This window comes from Paramormyrops kingsleyae, chromosome 21 (genome assembly GCF_048594095.1).
Source record: "Paramormyrops kingsleyae isolate MSU_618 chromosome 21, PKINGS_0.4, whole genome shotgun sequence".
Classification (NCBI taxonomy): Eukaryota; Metazoa; Chordata; class Actinopteri; order Osteoglossiformes; family Mormyridae; genus Paramormyrops; species Paramormyrops kingsleyae.
This window is the reverse complement of record NC_132817.1, coordinates 14481502-14499424: the sequence shown is the minus strand read 5'-3', so window position 1 is coordinate 14499424 and position 17923 is coordinate 14481502. Positions and strand designations below refer to the sequence as shown.

General features: G+C 44.5%; 1 protein-coding gene across 2 annotated transcripts in view; it reads right to left on the bottom strand.

Annotated features, from left to right (window-relative positions):
- Window positions 1-17923, bottom strand: part of LOC111836699 (CUGBP Elav-like family member 5) — a 115712-nt gene that overhangs the window by 37273 nt on the left and 60516 nt on the right. For both annotated transcript variants that reach the window (XM_023798212.2, XM_023798211.2), the window contains exon 3: window positions 5665-5713. In XM_023798212.2, coding sequence (XP_023653980.1) covers window positions 5665-5713 — 49 coding nt within the window. The remainder of the gene's footprint in view (window positions 1-5664; window positions 5714-17923) is intronic.

Here is a 17923-nt window from a genome sequence, read left to right as displayed (position 1 = left end):
TCGCTCGTTTCACAATGTTGCAGATTGTAAATGCATTTGCCTGTTCTTCACCGCCAGAATAACAAAGCAAAGCAAGACAGCATAATCTGTAGTGTCCATTAGTGCCCTGAAATAATGTAGTTACCTACAGTCCGTTATATGACAGGTACTCATATCTTGAAAGCCTGACAGCAGATAGACAGAAGATACAAGTTCAGAGTACACAATGAGATACAAATTGCACAGAAAAGCGAAACGAATAACGATTCCCAGAAACATTCGGTATCCATAAAATCATATAGACAATTCACTGCTCAGAGCAGAAATAATCACAGCTGAATGCTGAGGACAATATAAAATGCGACGCTGTCATCGCGAATCAAATGTTTAATTATTTCCATGGAGGAGAAGATAGGACATGTGTTATATAACAGCCTGTCTAGACTTCAATGACAGTTCAATGGTTTTTTCTGACAAAAGTTAATTAGTGATTGATAGCCGGAGAATTAATTCTACACTGTACGAATTATAATATTTGCTATTTGCTACACAATATGTGGCAATAAAAAAGTTATTTTTCATAATCTCAGCTAATTTTCTCTCTGTGATCAATGACGAGACTGACCTCTCAGTCAATTCAGCTGCAGAAGTTTCGCCAACAGTTACCAATGAACGACTTTATCAAACAACATCCATGTCTAATAACCGACGTTTACTTTCTTCCTCATAAATCAATAACAGAAAATTGGATTCCCATACTTTTTTGAATGCTTTTAGTGTGACAACTGCAATGAACCGGTGAATTATTGGGTTAAGTCATTCAGTGTAGTGGAATGTGCCATTCAAGGTATATTGCACATGCCGCATCTTTTCCTCAAAACGCATGCATGTAACTTGAAATGTTTGTAAGTCGTTATTCAACATCATTTTAAGGGTATACGCAAGTACAAAGAACTAGGATGCTGGGAGTACGCATTCTACACTGTGCCACATGCACGGAGTAGCGGCCAGAAGTCATACCAGGCAGAATTGGCACGCAGAAAGAAAAAATTGATGCTGCGAACAGGAAACGGGAGCCCAAGGAACACAGTTTGGACTTACAGTCCTCTTCGTTCGTATGTCTGAAAGTTCGTAAGTTGAAAGTTCGTAAGTAGAGGAGTGTCTGTATTTGCTTAATTTTTCACAAATCAATTATTGCACCGAAAACACATAACTCTTTATAGGAACTTTCAGAATTTCCCAGTTGAATCACAAATTGATGTAATCTCTCATGCTATAAGTCAAAACATTTTAAAAATCAGGGAAATGAATCCATAAATAAAGACAGACACGACTGTGGTTTCATCTCTCACGTGATTGCTTAGTGACCATCTGGATAGCCAATCAATGATTGAGAATAGAATTAAGCACAACTAAAGTGTGCATGATGGACAGTCTGAATGATCCACCTTATTATTTTTTGTTCCAGGACAAGATTTTTTTGTTATTTTCAGCAATAAAAAGTTGCTATTTAAGAAACATGCTAGTATTTTCTGTCTGAATATACATTTAATCTGTATATTTGCTCTGGCCAAAAATCGAACTGAATTTCATCCAACCGTGCATGACCTGTGAACTGGAATATGAACCAAACCGTTAAAATTTGTACCACTGCAGCCCTACGATCCTCCAACTCTACTTACTAACTATTTATTTAGTTTTTGAAATTTCTGATGGGTGACATGCCTGAATGCTTGTTCATTGCAGTATATTAATAAATTTGGCAATCCAAGACATTTAAACAAATAAGAATCAGCATTCTGCACTATATGACTACATTGTAATCAGGAGCAGATTCTATTTTTCTAACCTGGAACACACTGAAAGACATAAGCATTAGAGGATGAACAGTGCGAGGCATGCTATAGTCATGTCACCACAATAAGAGCACATACACAAATTAAATTCTGATTGTTATTAGGTGTAAACAACCATTTCTTCAGGTGAATAATTCTGAGAAGGCGGGTGATAAAGCAGCAGGAGAGGGAAGCAGTAGACTGATGTCAAGGATCAAAAGAAAAAGGTGATGCTGTATTTAGAAAAAAAAAGAGAGCTTGTTCTTCCTAACGCTAGTGATGGCCAAATGAAGCTTCATGAACCATTGGCTCCATCTTTTGACCCCACTAGATGGCGCTCTTGGTTTGCTTTAGGGCCTGCTCTGAGCCTTTTTGTTTCTTTGAACAGAGGGCACCATCTAGTGGTGTGAGAAAAGACAGCAAATGGTTCATGAAGCTTCATTCAGCCATCACTACCTAACACCTCCGAAAAAACCTGCAATGGCTAACACCCTCTACGACGCATCTTGTTCGATTAAAAAAATCACAGCTTTTACAAGATGCAATCTCTTAAGCACATAGTCTTGATTTTACTTTTCTTATTTCCACATCTCATAACTTTTAAAATACGCTGTTTTCTCCCAGACCTGAAGCGATTTAAGACATCCAGAAGCGGTATATGTTAAAATGATGATGATTCAGTGATACTTGCATGCACACTTGCGTACCAGTTATGTGTATCCATATGTATGAGACCATCAGTTTACGGTGTAATATGTGTCACTAAATACAGTTGTTAGTGTGAAGAACGTGGCCAGCAGTGAGGGCCACATGCATTCTCTACTTGCGACAAAAACTAGATTTTGGTATTTCAATAAAGATAATTTTCCCGGTATTATGAACATGCTACCTAATGTCAGTGCTCTCATAATAACTTAGCTGACATAATATACATGAATGCAGGGTTGCCAGGTTTGGTCAGCTGACTGAAGAGGGATTTTCAATTTGGGACCAGTCTGTACAAACATGCACACACATTCACATGTATGTAACAGTTTTATTACCTTGTAAATAGTCTGTAGGGTTTGCAATCTACCTCAATGGTTTTGATGAAGCTAATTTTAGGTTTATAATGGAATGATATAGATTTGCCGTAAGACTTCTTGGGTGAGCGTGAGAGTCTGAAAGTGCCAGATGCGTGAGAGTTGGCAACCCTGTGAATGGGTAATGTGCTTGGTGTGCTGGGATGCTCTACTGGGGATCATTCCTACCTGCCTCCGTCATGCACTACAACACCTCCTCCCGACGTGTCACTCTACACCCCCAGCAATAACACACCAGGAAGCAATCTGTCTTGGGCATAGAAGTCTGGCGCTGCCTGTTTTTAAATTGCAAATGTTAATTGCAGATTCCCAACTGCTAATTTATTGTTATTTTTTCCTAATATTAATTTAATTAGTTTTCTATAACATTCAGTTTTTCAGGATTCTATTTGTGCACTGCGTACTTTTTAATCTATTTGCACCGTGTTTAGTAGTTTTGCACTGTGTACTGTCTGTGCATCCTGCTTGTTTCACACTGCATGTCTGTTCCTCTGTGCTCTACATACTGGGATCTAGGATCAATAAAGTAGATCTAATCTAATCTAATCCCATCTTCTTGCCCATCTCAGTCTCATAACAGCTCTTTTGAATCTCGGGGAATCTCTTTGTGTTTATTGAAGTGAATTTTCAGCCCACTTAAAATCGGTAATGAATCCCCAGTTACGTCCTTCATGCCCCATGACGGCTGGGTGTGTCATGCACTCCTGGCTTTTTCTCGCACCACGGGAAAGCTTAACAGTGCTCTGATTGCGGCGCCTTCACGGCACTGAAAGGAAACCCCCGCTTTCTGTCTCCATTACCCGTGCGGCGGTTTGACTGCTCAGCCGGGGAGCATCGCCCTCACCGTGCTATCAGAAGCAGCGGCCTTGATTGAAAGGTATTTTGGGGCTATAGTGTGGATCATGGTAATATGCTGGCAAATTATATCGAATGGGCTTCGAAGGGAAAGAGAATAAGGTGAGGCAGGGGAAGGCAGGAAGACGGTTGGACTTCCACAATGATATTAGCACATTAGCTAAGGAGAAAGAGTAGTCTGTGGGCTGAACATGAAGAACATCCTTTCTCTAATATGCATTGGTGTACATAAGGGCATAACTTTGGATTGAGCATTAGGGGAGCTGAGGTCTCCACCAATTTAAGGGTGTCTAAGGGGTTGTATTGACTGGTTTTGATTACTGGGGGGTGACAACCCATCCCCCCCATAATTTATGCCCGTGAGCGTACCTCATAATGTGCTAATGTGTAACTGTCAGCTAATGGACCAAATTGAGTGAGACATTTCGGTGCAATAACCTACGTATGTCTTCTGTTCCCGGCCTTAACACATGCTTGAACACACACACATACATGCACGCTATGCAAGTCGATTTGGAAGGGAGCTGACTTTTAAAAGAAGAAGGCAAAAAATTTTTTTTTAAAATTCTGTGTCAAAACGTGGTACTAATAAAATAACCAGGAAAAGACATGGGAGGAACTGCCCAACACACCCCCCCCCCCCACAAGCCCTCTTTCCAGCAGAGCGACCAGGTGAGCCGGTGTGGTCCCTCCCGTCGTGAGATCTCACTAGAACCTCCTCTACCATCATTAGGTACATGTAGCTGTGACAGAAGACATCTGTCCATACAACATAGATCAGTGTTTGTCAACCCAGTCTTCAGGGACCCCGCAGACAGTCCACATGTGCCCCCCCCCCCAGCTTCTAACACAGCTGTAGCAGGTTTTAGGGTGTTCCTGATGGTTTGATGGTTTGGTTCAGGCGTGTGGAGAGCTGGGAGGGAGGAAAAATGTGGACTGTCGGGCGGTTCCTGAGGATCGGGTTGAGAAATACTGACATAGATGTGTGAGGTGGCCGGTCGGCACCAGACCCCATTCCTGCCACCAACCACCGGACTGAAACAGAAGCTTCAATGACACCATGAGCGCCAGATATGGAAGTGGGAAACCCGAATAATATAGAGCTTGTGTTTCACTCTCCCGGGGCCCAGCTCTGGTTCTTTGGGGCTGTGTGAATGTCGACCAAACCGAGAGACACACCGTGGACACGCATCAGTGTGGGATGGCGTCAAAACACACGCCTCTGAAATATACTTTCAACCATAGGGGACACAAGTCACAGAAAAGCAAAAAGGAAAAAGTTCAATGGAAGCTTCCCTTCCTGAAGGATATAATGGAATCATGTTATCATGCACAGGTCCCTGGTGAGCGAACGAAAACAGAAACGGAGACAGAGAGGAAGAGGGAAACCAAGATGGAGCCGGAATTAGCAAACGAAAAACAGCCTCTGAGAGAAAGAGAGGGAGGAAGACAGAATTAGATGCAGGGGCAGTAGAGTCTTGGCTGGCAACCGGCGCTCCTATTGATCGGCTGCCAGTGCCCATATACGGTGCTTTACCCCCCCCCCAAACCCCCCACCACCCTGCCCCGCCCCCCAGCCCCAAGCGAGCACTTTACACTCTCTCTAGTGCAGAACATGGCTGTATATTTAAGAACAGCAGTTAGTGGGGGCTGCTACGGGGGCTCATGGCTAATGACTTTTTAATTTACAGCGCTTCCCATAATGCACTGGGCAGGGTCGGCCGAACAGAGCGGGCCGGGCTGTCCGCCCGCTTAATATCGCGGGCGCCTTAATTAAAATTAATTTCCACACCGTCTATATAACGGGAGGGGCGGGGGGGGGGAGTGAGGGAAACTGAGTGGGGGACAAAAGAAGGAGGAAGAAAACGATAGCAGAAAGAGTCGTTGGGAGAAGAGTAGTATTCTGAAGCTACCTCCACGGCTTTCGCTGTCCGCTGGCTTCACTTGGATGGGGCGAGTCATCTGGAAACGACAAAGGGGGGCGGAGTTAGCTCTGCTGTGTGAAGAATCCCCCCCCCCCAAATACACACACACGCGCACAACCCGAAACACAGGTTCCACGATACACATCACCAAAGACGGGTCCAAGTCCGCAGTGCATGTGACATAAACACGGGCCACTCAAACTGACACACAATCGCTCTTACTGATGTATCACATGTTTACGGCAAAGCGGGTGACTGTGGTCCAGGGACAGAGCGCCAGAGGCAGACTCTAAGGCAGTGCGTCTAACCTGTCAGCTACTTAAAGCTTCAGAGGAAGATGAACAGAGGGATGTCAATCCACAGATTTTGTTGGAGCAGACCGGGTCAAACTAAATCCATTTGTGAGAAGGCTTCCATAATCCAGCAGAACTTGACAGGAATTCCATTTGCTAGATTAGATGTCTCTCTCTGAAAAGTCCTGCCTGCTGTCATTTATCGCATGTTTTTATTCTCATTATTGTTTCACCCTGAAGCTGAACAGTTTCTTCTATAGCATGCTATACGTATGAAAGGTTATAAGATGATGAAATCACAAGTACAGCTCATAGATGACACCGATTGGCTGCAATCTAACGCTCCAATAGGGAAGATGATGGCAATTAAGTTATTGAATCCTTGAATGCATTGCAAGCTGACATTGAAAACTATTCAGATTATGCTTCAAAGATTCGGCAGGGTTTAATTATGCCATAGAAGACAAAGTGGGAAGCCGATTCCTTCCCAGGCTGCCTGCTTTTAGCATGATTCTGTCATGCCCAGTGTCTATACAGAAAAAACATGCATTAATAGAACAGCAGGCAGAAAAACACACCAGGAATCCACATCATTCCGTGACAAGATTAGCCCCTGTCCCTCAAAGCCCGCTGAAGCTCGCAGGCAAGAATAGCCGCCAGCCACCCTCATCTATGGTTTTGTTTTTGGTACCAAAAATTGAAGAATCCACGTCCACATTAGTTCTATTCCTTCCTCAGCCACATCTTTCTTGTCGCGTCCAACTTAAAAAGGTCAGATTTAAAGACTGGTCAGCCCCTTAAAAGTGTGACTTGTTCAAGGAGAAACACCATGATGGGATTTTAAAGTGTCTTAATAACTTGCTGATATATGGGGATTCTGCCTAGGGCAGATTCATTAAGTGCTAAACACATCCATTTTCACCTTGGGGAGGGCAGTAACCTTCATCCCTGTTGGTCTTTTAACATAACCATGGTAAATAATACTAGTTTGGGCAATATTTAGGGGGTTATACAATAAAAGAAAAATAAACTAAAGAAAAGCTTATTATCTGACACTAACTTGCCTCTAGAGAGCTGGAGTGAAAGGGTTATACTCAGGGATATACCCACTGTATGCAATCCCACTGTGCATGTTTGTATTTCAGTATGGCTGCGTACATCTGTAGGCCGTGCATGTATGTCCTGTTCCATGGTGCCGCCCCTGCAAGCAGTTACTGTTTTCAGTGAGCCCTGACATTCCAGCAGATGCTTCCCCCCCCCCGTTCCCCGTCTACCATCTCTGGCCCCTCAGCTCCTGAGCTGCAGGCACCTTGACGTCACTCCAGAACCTTCTGTCCACTTTGGATCAGGTGCACCTGATTGCTGGAGTCGCCATGCACTGTCCCACTAACTGCAGCCCCGTTACATAAACGCCTGATTTCCCACAAAGCAGCATGAGAGGTAAAAATGAAGCTAAAATTTGATGTCATAATCCCACCCTGTTCTGTTAGTGGAGGTTGCATGTTCTCGGTGAACTGGGCAGCTTTCAACAGTCCAGATTCTTGCAGGTAGATGATCTGGTGTTTCTACATTGCCCTGTGCTGCCTGGGACAGGCTCCAGACCCCACCTATGATCCTGTATCGATCAGCAGTTGAAATATGAAATAAAAGCATAATCTTATGCAAAGCTTAAATCTTCCTTACATTTCATCATGGCTGCTTTGTAACTATTATTAAAAACTAATTTTCACAACAACTTCAACATGTATATAACATATCAATGATGCAATTGCATGTGCTCATATATGAAGGTATAAATTTACATGTCACGCAATAACATACAGGCTTACACAGTCGCACACACACACACACACACAGGTTTGCATGCATTTCCATGAAGAAAACCCTAACCCTAACATGATGACCCTAACCCCTACCCAGCCCTAACTTTACCCATAAGTAGCCAAACAAAATACAAGACTTTTGGCATTTTTACTTTTTTGATTGCATTCACAGATCTTTGTGGGGACCTGAAAACAGTACCCACAACATCAAAAAACATGTTTTTATTACATTGTGGGGGCCATTTGTAATATAACCCTAATCCACAGACACACACAGAAATAAGTTTCCATATAATAAGTATGGAAGGTAATGGATGTTGGCTGTTGTCAAAGCAGATGCTGGACCAGGACTGATGCCAGACCAAAGAATGACTCAATACCCGTCATTTCTTGACTGATGACCCATAATTACTTGCAAACATACATGGAGGTGATTCTTTTAATGGTCTGCAAAACCTCCGCATGCCATGGGGCCATCTATACGTCTACGGGAGAGGAGGACAATTGCTTTGCACCGTCAATGGAAGCAGAAAAATGCATTAAGAAGTGAAATGACAAAGGATGGACTGGCATGTCACCTTCACAGGGAGAAGGACCCAAAAGGCCGCTGGTTTGAGGGAAAGAGAGAGAGAGAAAGAGAGGGAGTGAGACAGAAGGGGAGGCCCACAGCTCAGGAGGTCCAGTCCAAAACCACATGACCATCTGCCCTCAGGAAATGTGCCCGGTTATAGCAAAAGAGCCCTCATTAATTTCAGTAAACAAATATATTCCAGGGATGTCTTAACGTTTCAACATTTTTTATTGATGGAAAAGGATTGCGTGGTGATGCATCAGACTGTCGTTATATACTTATTCATCAGAACACGTCTATTTTTATGTGGGTCCAAATTGGATGGCTTGTTTGTTCAAGCAGCTTGCAGTTAACGATGGTAAAGCTCGACATACAGTGTCAGACTTTGTCCAGGGCGTCTTTTTCACTTGGCCGCATCATCTGCTGCAGTTTGATTCTTCAGATAACGGAGGTTGCAGACAAGGGGGGAGAAAAAGACTCTGGGAAGTAATATTGGAGCAGCTGGGTTGGCCTCATGTGTGTAATACTATGTCAAATCTCACCAGAACTTATTTTTGATGTTATTATTATTATTATTGGAATTATTGGAATTGGAATTATTATTTTTCCAAAGTATTATATAATTTTTATGGCTGGATATGACAGCCATACTGTCAGCAGCCACACCGCCTGCAGCTAAGACTCAGTACTGCACCGGAAGCTGAGCAGGTTTGGGCCTGGTCAGTACGTGGATGGGTGACCAATGAAGAAAGCTGGGTTGCTGCTGGAAGAGGTGTTGGTGCGGCCAGCAGGGGGAGCCCATCCTGTGGTCTGTGGGGATCCCAATGCCCCAGTGCAGTGATGGGGACACTGTGGCCAGCAGGGGGAGCCCATCCTGTGGTCTGTGGGGATCCCAATGCCCCAGTGCAGTGATGGGGACACTGTGGCCAGCAGCTGCAGCAGGGGGAGCCCATCCTGTGGTCTGGGGGGATCCCAGTGCAGTGATGGGACATTGGGCTGTAAAAATGTTGCCGTCCTTCAGATGAGACATAAAGCTGAGATCCTGACTCTCTGAGGCCCTAAAGGATCCCTGGGTGTCTTTTGAAAGACTAGGGGTGGTACCCTGATCCCCTGGCTAAAACTGCCCTCTGTGGCCCTATCAGATCTGGCCTGCTAACCATCCCCTATATCTAACTGGTGAATTCTCTCCTGCCCCTTCACCACCTTAGCCACTGTGTGGTGAGCGTACTGGTGCAGAATGGCTGCAGAACCAGGTGGGTGTTACACAGTGGTGGTGGTTCAAGCAGCTCCCCATTGGGTCTGTAATGAGCTTTGGGTGTCTTGAGAAGTGCTACACAGATGTAGCATTCAGAGCTGTTCAGATAAAGTAACCCACTTAGGAGTACAACAGCAGAGCCCTGTCCAGGACCTGAAGCAGCAAACCTCAGGGTACAGATGCGGGTCCTTGGCCCACCACTGTGTTGCACTCCCCTGTGGACCTGAGACCTGCCTGCTGTGTCCTGTTATCAAACCACAGCAGTTCTGGCGATTTTTCTAAAGGTCCTTTAATCTATCTGCCCAGATGAATAATCAAGTAAAGTTAGGGACCTTTACCAAGGGTACAAACAGCCGCAGCCCTTTGGTATATAATAGTTACCCCCCCCCCCCCACACACACACACACATGGCATGTTTCTGAATGCTGAATACCCCCCAGATGTAGGTCCCTCCTAACATCTCAGAAACATTGCTCTGTTCAGACAGGATACTCTAAAGGAGCCACATTGTGGTTAATATGCACAGCATGCATACATTCACTCACGCTTAGAGAGTCATTCTCAGGTGTTTCCTCTTAATGTATATAAGAATCTCTTAAGTTTTGCAGACTAGCCCAGAAACTGGCGGTTGTGATATTGCTGACTGTCGTTTTTTGCAGGGTCGTGTGTACGCGAGCGTGGGCAGAATGGAGACCTGTTGGACCAGTTTGGAGGCTGATTTGGATCCAAGGAACCACTGTCACCCTGTCTGTATGATCTCAGGCAGAGACCATGTGAATTTCCTTGGCTCTTTTTGCTGATATATCAGAAAATTCCTTTTGTTTCTTTTTTTGTGGAGATGGGGAAATGCATGCATTTCTGTCCCTCTGATCTAGAAGGCTGGTGTCATGCCTGTTGACTGTGACAGGTAACCCAACTTAGGCATCACTTGGAACATGACTTCAGATCAGAGTTGGGTAATTCAGGTCCATAGAGAAAAAATCCAGACCAAAATTTTGTTTCAACCAACCAGTTGAGTATAAAGAGTCACAGTCACAGAGTACTCAACTGGTTGGTTGAAACAAAATCCCGGTCTGGACTTTTACTCTCCGGACCTGAATCACCCAACTCTGTTTCAGATAACAATACTCTGTTGCTTGGTATGCACTGAGAACAGCTCATTCTTTTAAGTTATCAAACAATAATACTCATTGAAAAATACTATGCTTTGCCCTGTACCAGCTGTTAGCCTTGATACAAACAGAACATAACAAAGATGTGCTACTGATCCATACATCTGGACACAGATATCTTTTAATGTCTTTTGGGAAGCTCTTGTGTCGTGTCACTGAGTATGACTCATTAGTCACTGAGTAAGACTCATTAGTTACTGAGTAAGACTAATTAGCTCTCACGCTGCACATGAGTCTTCTGCTGCTCCTTTTTAACAGCTCTTCCCTGCCAAGCCATATTGATCGCAGGTATACATTTTGTACAGAAATGGGTAGTTTAGATTCAGGGAGATTTTGTTTCAACCAACCAACTGAGTACTCTGTGATTGTGACTCGTTATACTCAACTGGTTAGTTGAAACAGAATCTGGGTCTGGACTTTTACTGTCTGGATCTAACATGTCCACCTCTGATTTTATAATTTGATTCTAGTTAATTTTCCAATATTTATTGCATAAATATACTGTTCAGCATTTTCGATTCAGGACCTAAACTATTTCAACCAGTACTTTGCTCTCTTAGTGGAAAACAAATATCCAGAACGAATCCCGGCCCCATGTCCAGGGTGTCCTCTGAATTACGTCCTGTACTAACTGGGTTATGCTGCAGGCTCATTTTGACCCTTTGATGTGGTTATGGTTAGAAAGGATCTTGCAACTATCCAGGAGTCTCAAATGAGTCTTTATTTCTCTAGATCTGCTCCAACTAAAATGGAACGAACCCCACTGGAAACACAGGAGAAAACCACTGCAGCATGTCGAAATATGGCATATTAAACTCTTTCCAAACAATGCAATATGACAACTACTCTCAGCATACAAAGGCGAGCCCAGGAATAATGTGCTATTGCCCAGGACTCTGCACAAAACATGGGTCAAGTGCAAACATGAGCGCGGAGAGTTCTAGAAATAGAAACTTTGGAGTGTACGAAGTGCAGCAGATGGCAGATAGATATTCTGTGAGGTCAGCAACATGCAGGTAGCCTGTGCATGTATTTTACATCACTCTCTATCAGGCTAGGGGACATGCACAGGTTTTTTTGCAAGCAATGTACAAGCAAATTCTTTTAACATTTGTCAGATGAGTTATGCAAAGAAATTTTAGACCAAACGCTATCTCACATAGTGCCCACAGAAACAATGCAATGAATGCTATGTTGTTAAATGCAATACTGAGAAAACAGTAAACACCTGTATAAAATGCAAAAAAGCCTGGATCACCAGCTAAACACCGTCAACACTGCGGTGGGTACACAAAGGCAAAACAATGTCACGCTTTACTTGAGGGGCACAAATTATGTAGTAGTACATGCTTACTTAATGCATGAATTAACCAGTAACTAAGTGTAAGTTCCATACTGATCTCATGCTTGTTTATCATTAATCAATCATAACGGTTCATGTATTTCATGCAGTTACAGATTTGTTCTTGAGTAGTAACTGAGTTACTGAATTATTTATGCCCCCTCAAGTAAAGTAATACCCACTGTGAAACTACATTCTTCAGGTAATTTCTCATTAATTCCTAATTCAAATTATGTTGACACTTAACAATGAAAGATAACTTAGTATCAAAAATATTATAAAGCAATTTACGGCATTTTCTATTAAATTCACTGTTTGTTGTATATTTTCTGTCATAGGCTCCATAGCAACACTGCAGTCCTGTACTGGATCAGCAGTTATGGATGATGGATAGATGGATGTTTATGAATGTGAAGTTATGCACAAATTAACATGCTAATTAACATGTTAACGTGATTAATTTGTACTGTACTGTACTGAGTGGAGGACGTGGCTCTCAGATGGGGGATGCTCAGCTGACTCAGATTAGTTATGGTGATTCCATCTGTTTCTGGTTGATTCCAACTGTTTCAACTATTCCCAACTGTAACAAAATATATGAACTTATGTCCTGTTATTTAACCCCAATAAGTCTAATCTTGGTCTCGACGTCAATCCCAAGTGCCTTTTTAGTCCAGAGCCTGTTTGAGCTCTGATTCCTGCATCTAGATGATTTTTATGTTCTGTCACCCTCTTTATTTTCTTTCTTTAATCTTTATTTTTCACGTATCCATCTTGTTTTCTGTAGGAGCCATTCCTGTCCCTCCTCATAACTCCTTAAAAGTAAATCCCAGTTCCCGAATGGTTTACCCTCACCTGCTCAGTGTCTCTGTTACATGTGCCTCATACGTGGCATCAAAAGCCCGGGAACAGACCACTGAGCCCATGTTCGGGAGACGTGGTGCCTGTCAGGGTCCTGGAATGCTGCTCTGCCATGCGGGAGGGGGGAACAGCAGGGTCTTCTTGCTTTCCAAAAGCAGCAGCAGGAGATGGTGCACCATCACGCTCACGCAGTGTCCACACCACGCTATCTCCTCTACTGCCCGAATATATTTAGATCCGGCAAACCGACGAGGATGAGGATGGCTGGAATGCTTTTTGGCATGTCAGAGGTGCATGGGCCAGGCTAGCTGCTGTCCCTACTAGTGGATGAAGACCAAGCAGCCTTTTGGAAACGGGATAATGGAAACAGATGAAAGAGCTCCCTTTCTGGGAATAAACAAAATGCCTCTGCCTTTGGACTTCTCCATGTAGTCTCTTGAAGGTTGGACAAGCTCTAGCGCCATCAACCCCCTCGCTGGCTGCCGCAGGCTAGCTGGCTGAGACCCACCTCGCCGTCTGTCTTGGCACAGGGCAGCATTTCAACCCCAAACCCAACCTTACTGCCCAGGGCCCAATCCTTTTCAGGGCCCTAAGCACAATTGGATTAAACCAGTTGTCATTTGTCATCTTCCTTTCCATTCCAACAGGCTTATCACGGGCGGCACGGTGGTACATTGGTTAGCACTACTGCCTCACACCTCTGGGACCAGGACTCAAGTCTGTGCCTGGGTTCCATGTGTGTGGAGCTCGCAGGTTCTCTACGTGTCATCGTGGGGTTTCCTCCAGGTTCCCCAGTCCCCTCTGTTTGCATGAGTAAATGGTGTGTGAGTGTGGCCTGCAATGGGCTGCACCCTGCCGTGCCCCCATAGCCTCTGGGATAGGCTCCGAACCCCCCACAACCCCAAATAGGAAAAGTGGTTACAGAAAACAGATGGATCATCAGATGGGGGGTCCCTAAGCATTGCTTAGCTATGCCCTGTGCCGGCCCTGCTACTACCTTCCATGCTTCTACATCATCCACTGAGACCCCCCCCCCCCCTACCTTCTTCCCACAGCCCATATCACCAGGCTCCCCCCTCATATTCAGAAACTCTCTAGTGAAGAATTAAGGCTGTTGACGTGATTGGCCTGAAAACCCACCACACTGACTCCTCTCCCTTCCCAGCACCGACCTATCAGATTCCAGATTACTTGTCATTGCTTGTCAGGACCAGTGGCAGCAGTTATCATTCCAAATGGCAAAGGGCAGAGAGTGGATGGGGCTGTACTTTAGCGGGAATCCCGCAGCTACAGAACTACCGAGAAGGAGTGTTTAACCACCAAATGGGCAGTACCCATTTTCCTGGGACCTTTACTGATTTCCTCTCCCAGAAGTATTGGCGGCAAACAGGTTCCTCCCTGCCTGTGTCCATCAGGGGAGGTATGGGCTGAGGGGCTAGCAATCAGAAAATGTCACAATGGTTTGTTAATGTACAGTTTGCGCAAACTAATTCAATGGTGGTTTTTAGTCCATCCTGTGTTCTCCGGAATGCACCAGTGTCGAGGGCCCTCGCTGCCTTCTGCCTTCGTTTTTCCCTTTGTATTCTGTTGAAACAAACCCTGTCTCTGCAACTCCTGATAAAAAGAGACCCCTCCCCCTTCTCTAGTAAATTGTTATTCCTGGCCATGTGATTCTGCTTGGTAGCCCAACCGGAACAAATTTCATCATACTTCATTTAATAGGTCATATGGTGAAGTTTCAGTGCTTATCTAATCTAATCTCGATCTTACCTAAGCTAATCTAATGTTTAGCAATTAAATGGTTTTAAAAAGTCAAATGAATTATGTTATTATGCAAAAAGGGCTTTGACAAAAATTTCGAGGACCAGGTTGCGGCTCCCTGCCATGTGGTAAGTTTAGGAGGGTCCTGCTGCTTTCTGGCTGAAGATCTTTCATTCCTGGCACCTACGCAATGGTCGAGATACGCAAGCCGCTACAATGGCCGAACAGCGATTTGGTGCAGGGATAGGCATAGGAATAGGCTTTTTTTAGCACCACTGATACACTGCACTTTTCCTTCAACCTCCCAACCACCCCCAAGCACCTCACTACTGGGGCAGAGAATGGAAACAGCTGTCAGAGGAAGCAGAGATAAAATGATGGAACAGGAAGCAGAAAGAAAAAGGATGGGTAGGCCTGTCACCTAGGCTGGGAGAAGGACCCAAAGGACGGCTGGTGTGCGAGAGAGGAACAGGAAGGAGGAGAGAAAAAGAGAAGGGGAGAGCCAGTAAGAAATGTGCTGGGAGGTCCGGGCAAATCACATGTTCCAGTCACATGATCCAGTCCAATCATATGATCTAGTCCAGTCCAATCACATGATCCAGTTTAGTCCAATCAATTACTCAGTTCAGTCCAATCACATGATCACTTTTACTTAGGACATGTTTCAGATACAGATACCTCTTGTTGACTTCTGTAAACAATCAAGATCCATTTAGAATAGGAATATGGGTATTTGTTAATTTTTCAAGTAATTTTTATAAACAAAAGTTGAATATTCATGTTTAGTTTTGGTTTAGGTTGTGTATTAATGTTTCAGCTTAAGAATCACATGGTGACTCATCAGCTTGTCTTTATACATGTTTAATGTGTTACACCCTTGTTGGCTAGTTTGTGCAAGCAGCTCAAGGCAGAGTTGCAACATTAAAGGCTAATACAAAGTGGATGGCAGAGATGAATGGCATGCTTTGTGAATCACTCTCGCTCAGCTTTCTCATCTGCTGTATCTTTGATGTGGGCTTACAGACACAGAGGTTGGGAGAGCAAACCAGTATTCAGGAGGACACAGACCACCCAAGTCAGGCCTTGCAGGATCACATTATTATTACAATTCTTGTTTTTTCCCCCCCAAGATATTATATAATCCTCATAGCTGGATATTTCGGCAGAGCTGTTCAAATAAAGTAACCCACTTAGGAGTACAACAGCAGAGCCCTGTCCAGGACCTGAAACAGCAAACCTCAGGGTACAGATGCGGGTCCTTGGCCCACCACTGTGTTGCACTCCCCTGTGGACCTGAGACCTGCCTGCTGTGTCCTGTTATCAAACCACAGCATTTCTGGCGATTTTTCTAAAGGTCCTTTAATCTATCTGCCCAGATGAATAATCAAATAAAGTTAGGGACCTTTACCAAGGGTACAAACAGCCACAGCCCTTTGGTATTTAATAGTTACCTGCTGAGTGCTTGGGGAGCACAACCCCCCCCCCCCCACACACACACACACACACACACACAATCACACACACATGGCATGTTTCTGAATGCTGAATACCCCCCAGGGATCCGTCCCTCCTAACATCTCAGAAACATTGCTCTGTTCAGACAGGATCCTCTAAAGGAGCCACCTTGTGGTTAATATGCACAGCATGCATACATTCACTCACGCTTAGAGAGTCATTCTCAGGTGTTTCCTCGTGGCGGATGTGTGCTGCCGGTTCTGTTATTGCTGACAGTCGGGTTGCTTGCAGGGTCGTGTGTATGATGCCAGTGTGGGATGGAGGGGCACCTGTTGGACCAGTTTGGAGGCTGATGTGGATCCCACTGTCACACTGTCTGTAGGATTTTAGGTGAATTTCATAAGCAGTTTGCTTTTCGCTGATATATAGGAAAATGCCTTCTTATGGAGAAGGGAAAATCCATGCCTTTCTCTCTTTCTTTGGTTCAGGAGTCGGATCTGAGGTCTAGGCAGAAGCCCATCATCTGCATAAAGTTTTCTGAACCGAGACTCCTTATGCTCACAAGGTCCTGGTGTCCAAGTTGTACTAAACATACCCAGAACATTGCATGTTTCTTCTATTATGGTTTTAAACAGTGGAGTGTGTGTATGGTGAAATACAATGGTTTAGCTTGTAGTAGTTTCTGGTACTTTGCCACCAGAGCCTAATATAGCTTATACATCTTAATTGTTTTTCCATACGAATGGACATTGATGCCTGTTAATGTCTTATTGATGTTTGGGGAGTTCTTTGCTACTGTCGATGCAGAAGAACTATTAGTGGTTTTACATTTTCCGTACGAGAAGCTTGCAGAGACGCGCTTGCAACTTAATCAGCTTGTGGCATAATGTGCATTTTAAGTGCTTCATTCAATATGCAAAGTCCGTGGGGGGGGGGGGGGGGGGGTGGGGCGGGGGAGTATCGCATGCAAAGAGCGCATTCTCCTGCAAAGGGTGTAGTGAGAATTAGGTTAGTTCTATTTAGTCATCTGTGTGTTCCGCTGGAGCTCGGGTTGTGGAGCGGGGCCTGTCTGAAAGCAGCGGCTGCCAGCGGACTGGGAATGTCACCCGTGTGGGTTTAGCAGCCTTTGTGAGACGCTAAGCCCCACGCTTGTACTGCTGTAAGCGGAACTAATGAGAGTATTGATTATTCCGCACATAAGTTAAATTGGACTAAGCGGGCAGTCGCTTTCAAGGTGTCGTCCACACAGGTTGGGATTTGCTTGCCGAACCCGAGCACTTGAGTTCTTAGGGAACTCCAGGTGACAGGCCAAAATAACAGCCACCTTGAAACGACCGGTGCACCCTCTCATATCAGCAAGGGAGGCCACAGATTCTCTTTCAAGAAAAACTAAAGCGATCGATTATCCGACTCCCCGCTGCCTCTCCTTTCTCAGCTCCTGGCTTGTTACTGGCGGCTCTGTGTCTCTCACATGGTTTCCCCTCAATAATAAACATCACTTCGCGATGCCATCTGAGCCAAACCCAATGGGCCAGTCTGCCTCTGCCTCTGCCTCTGCCTCATCAGGGGGCATGAGGAAGAGGTCAAGGCAGCACAAAAAGCCCCGTTCTTATTAATAAATCTGCTCAGTAAATCTCTAGATGACTGGGGATTTCCATACCTATGAATAATCCAAAGTCCAAATGATTCCCAGGGCTAATTTTTAAAAATCTCA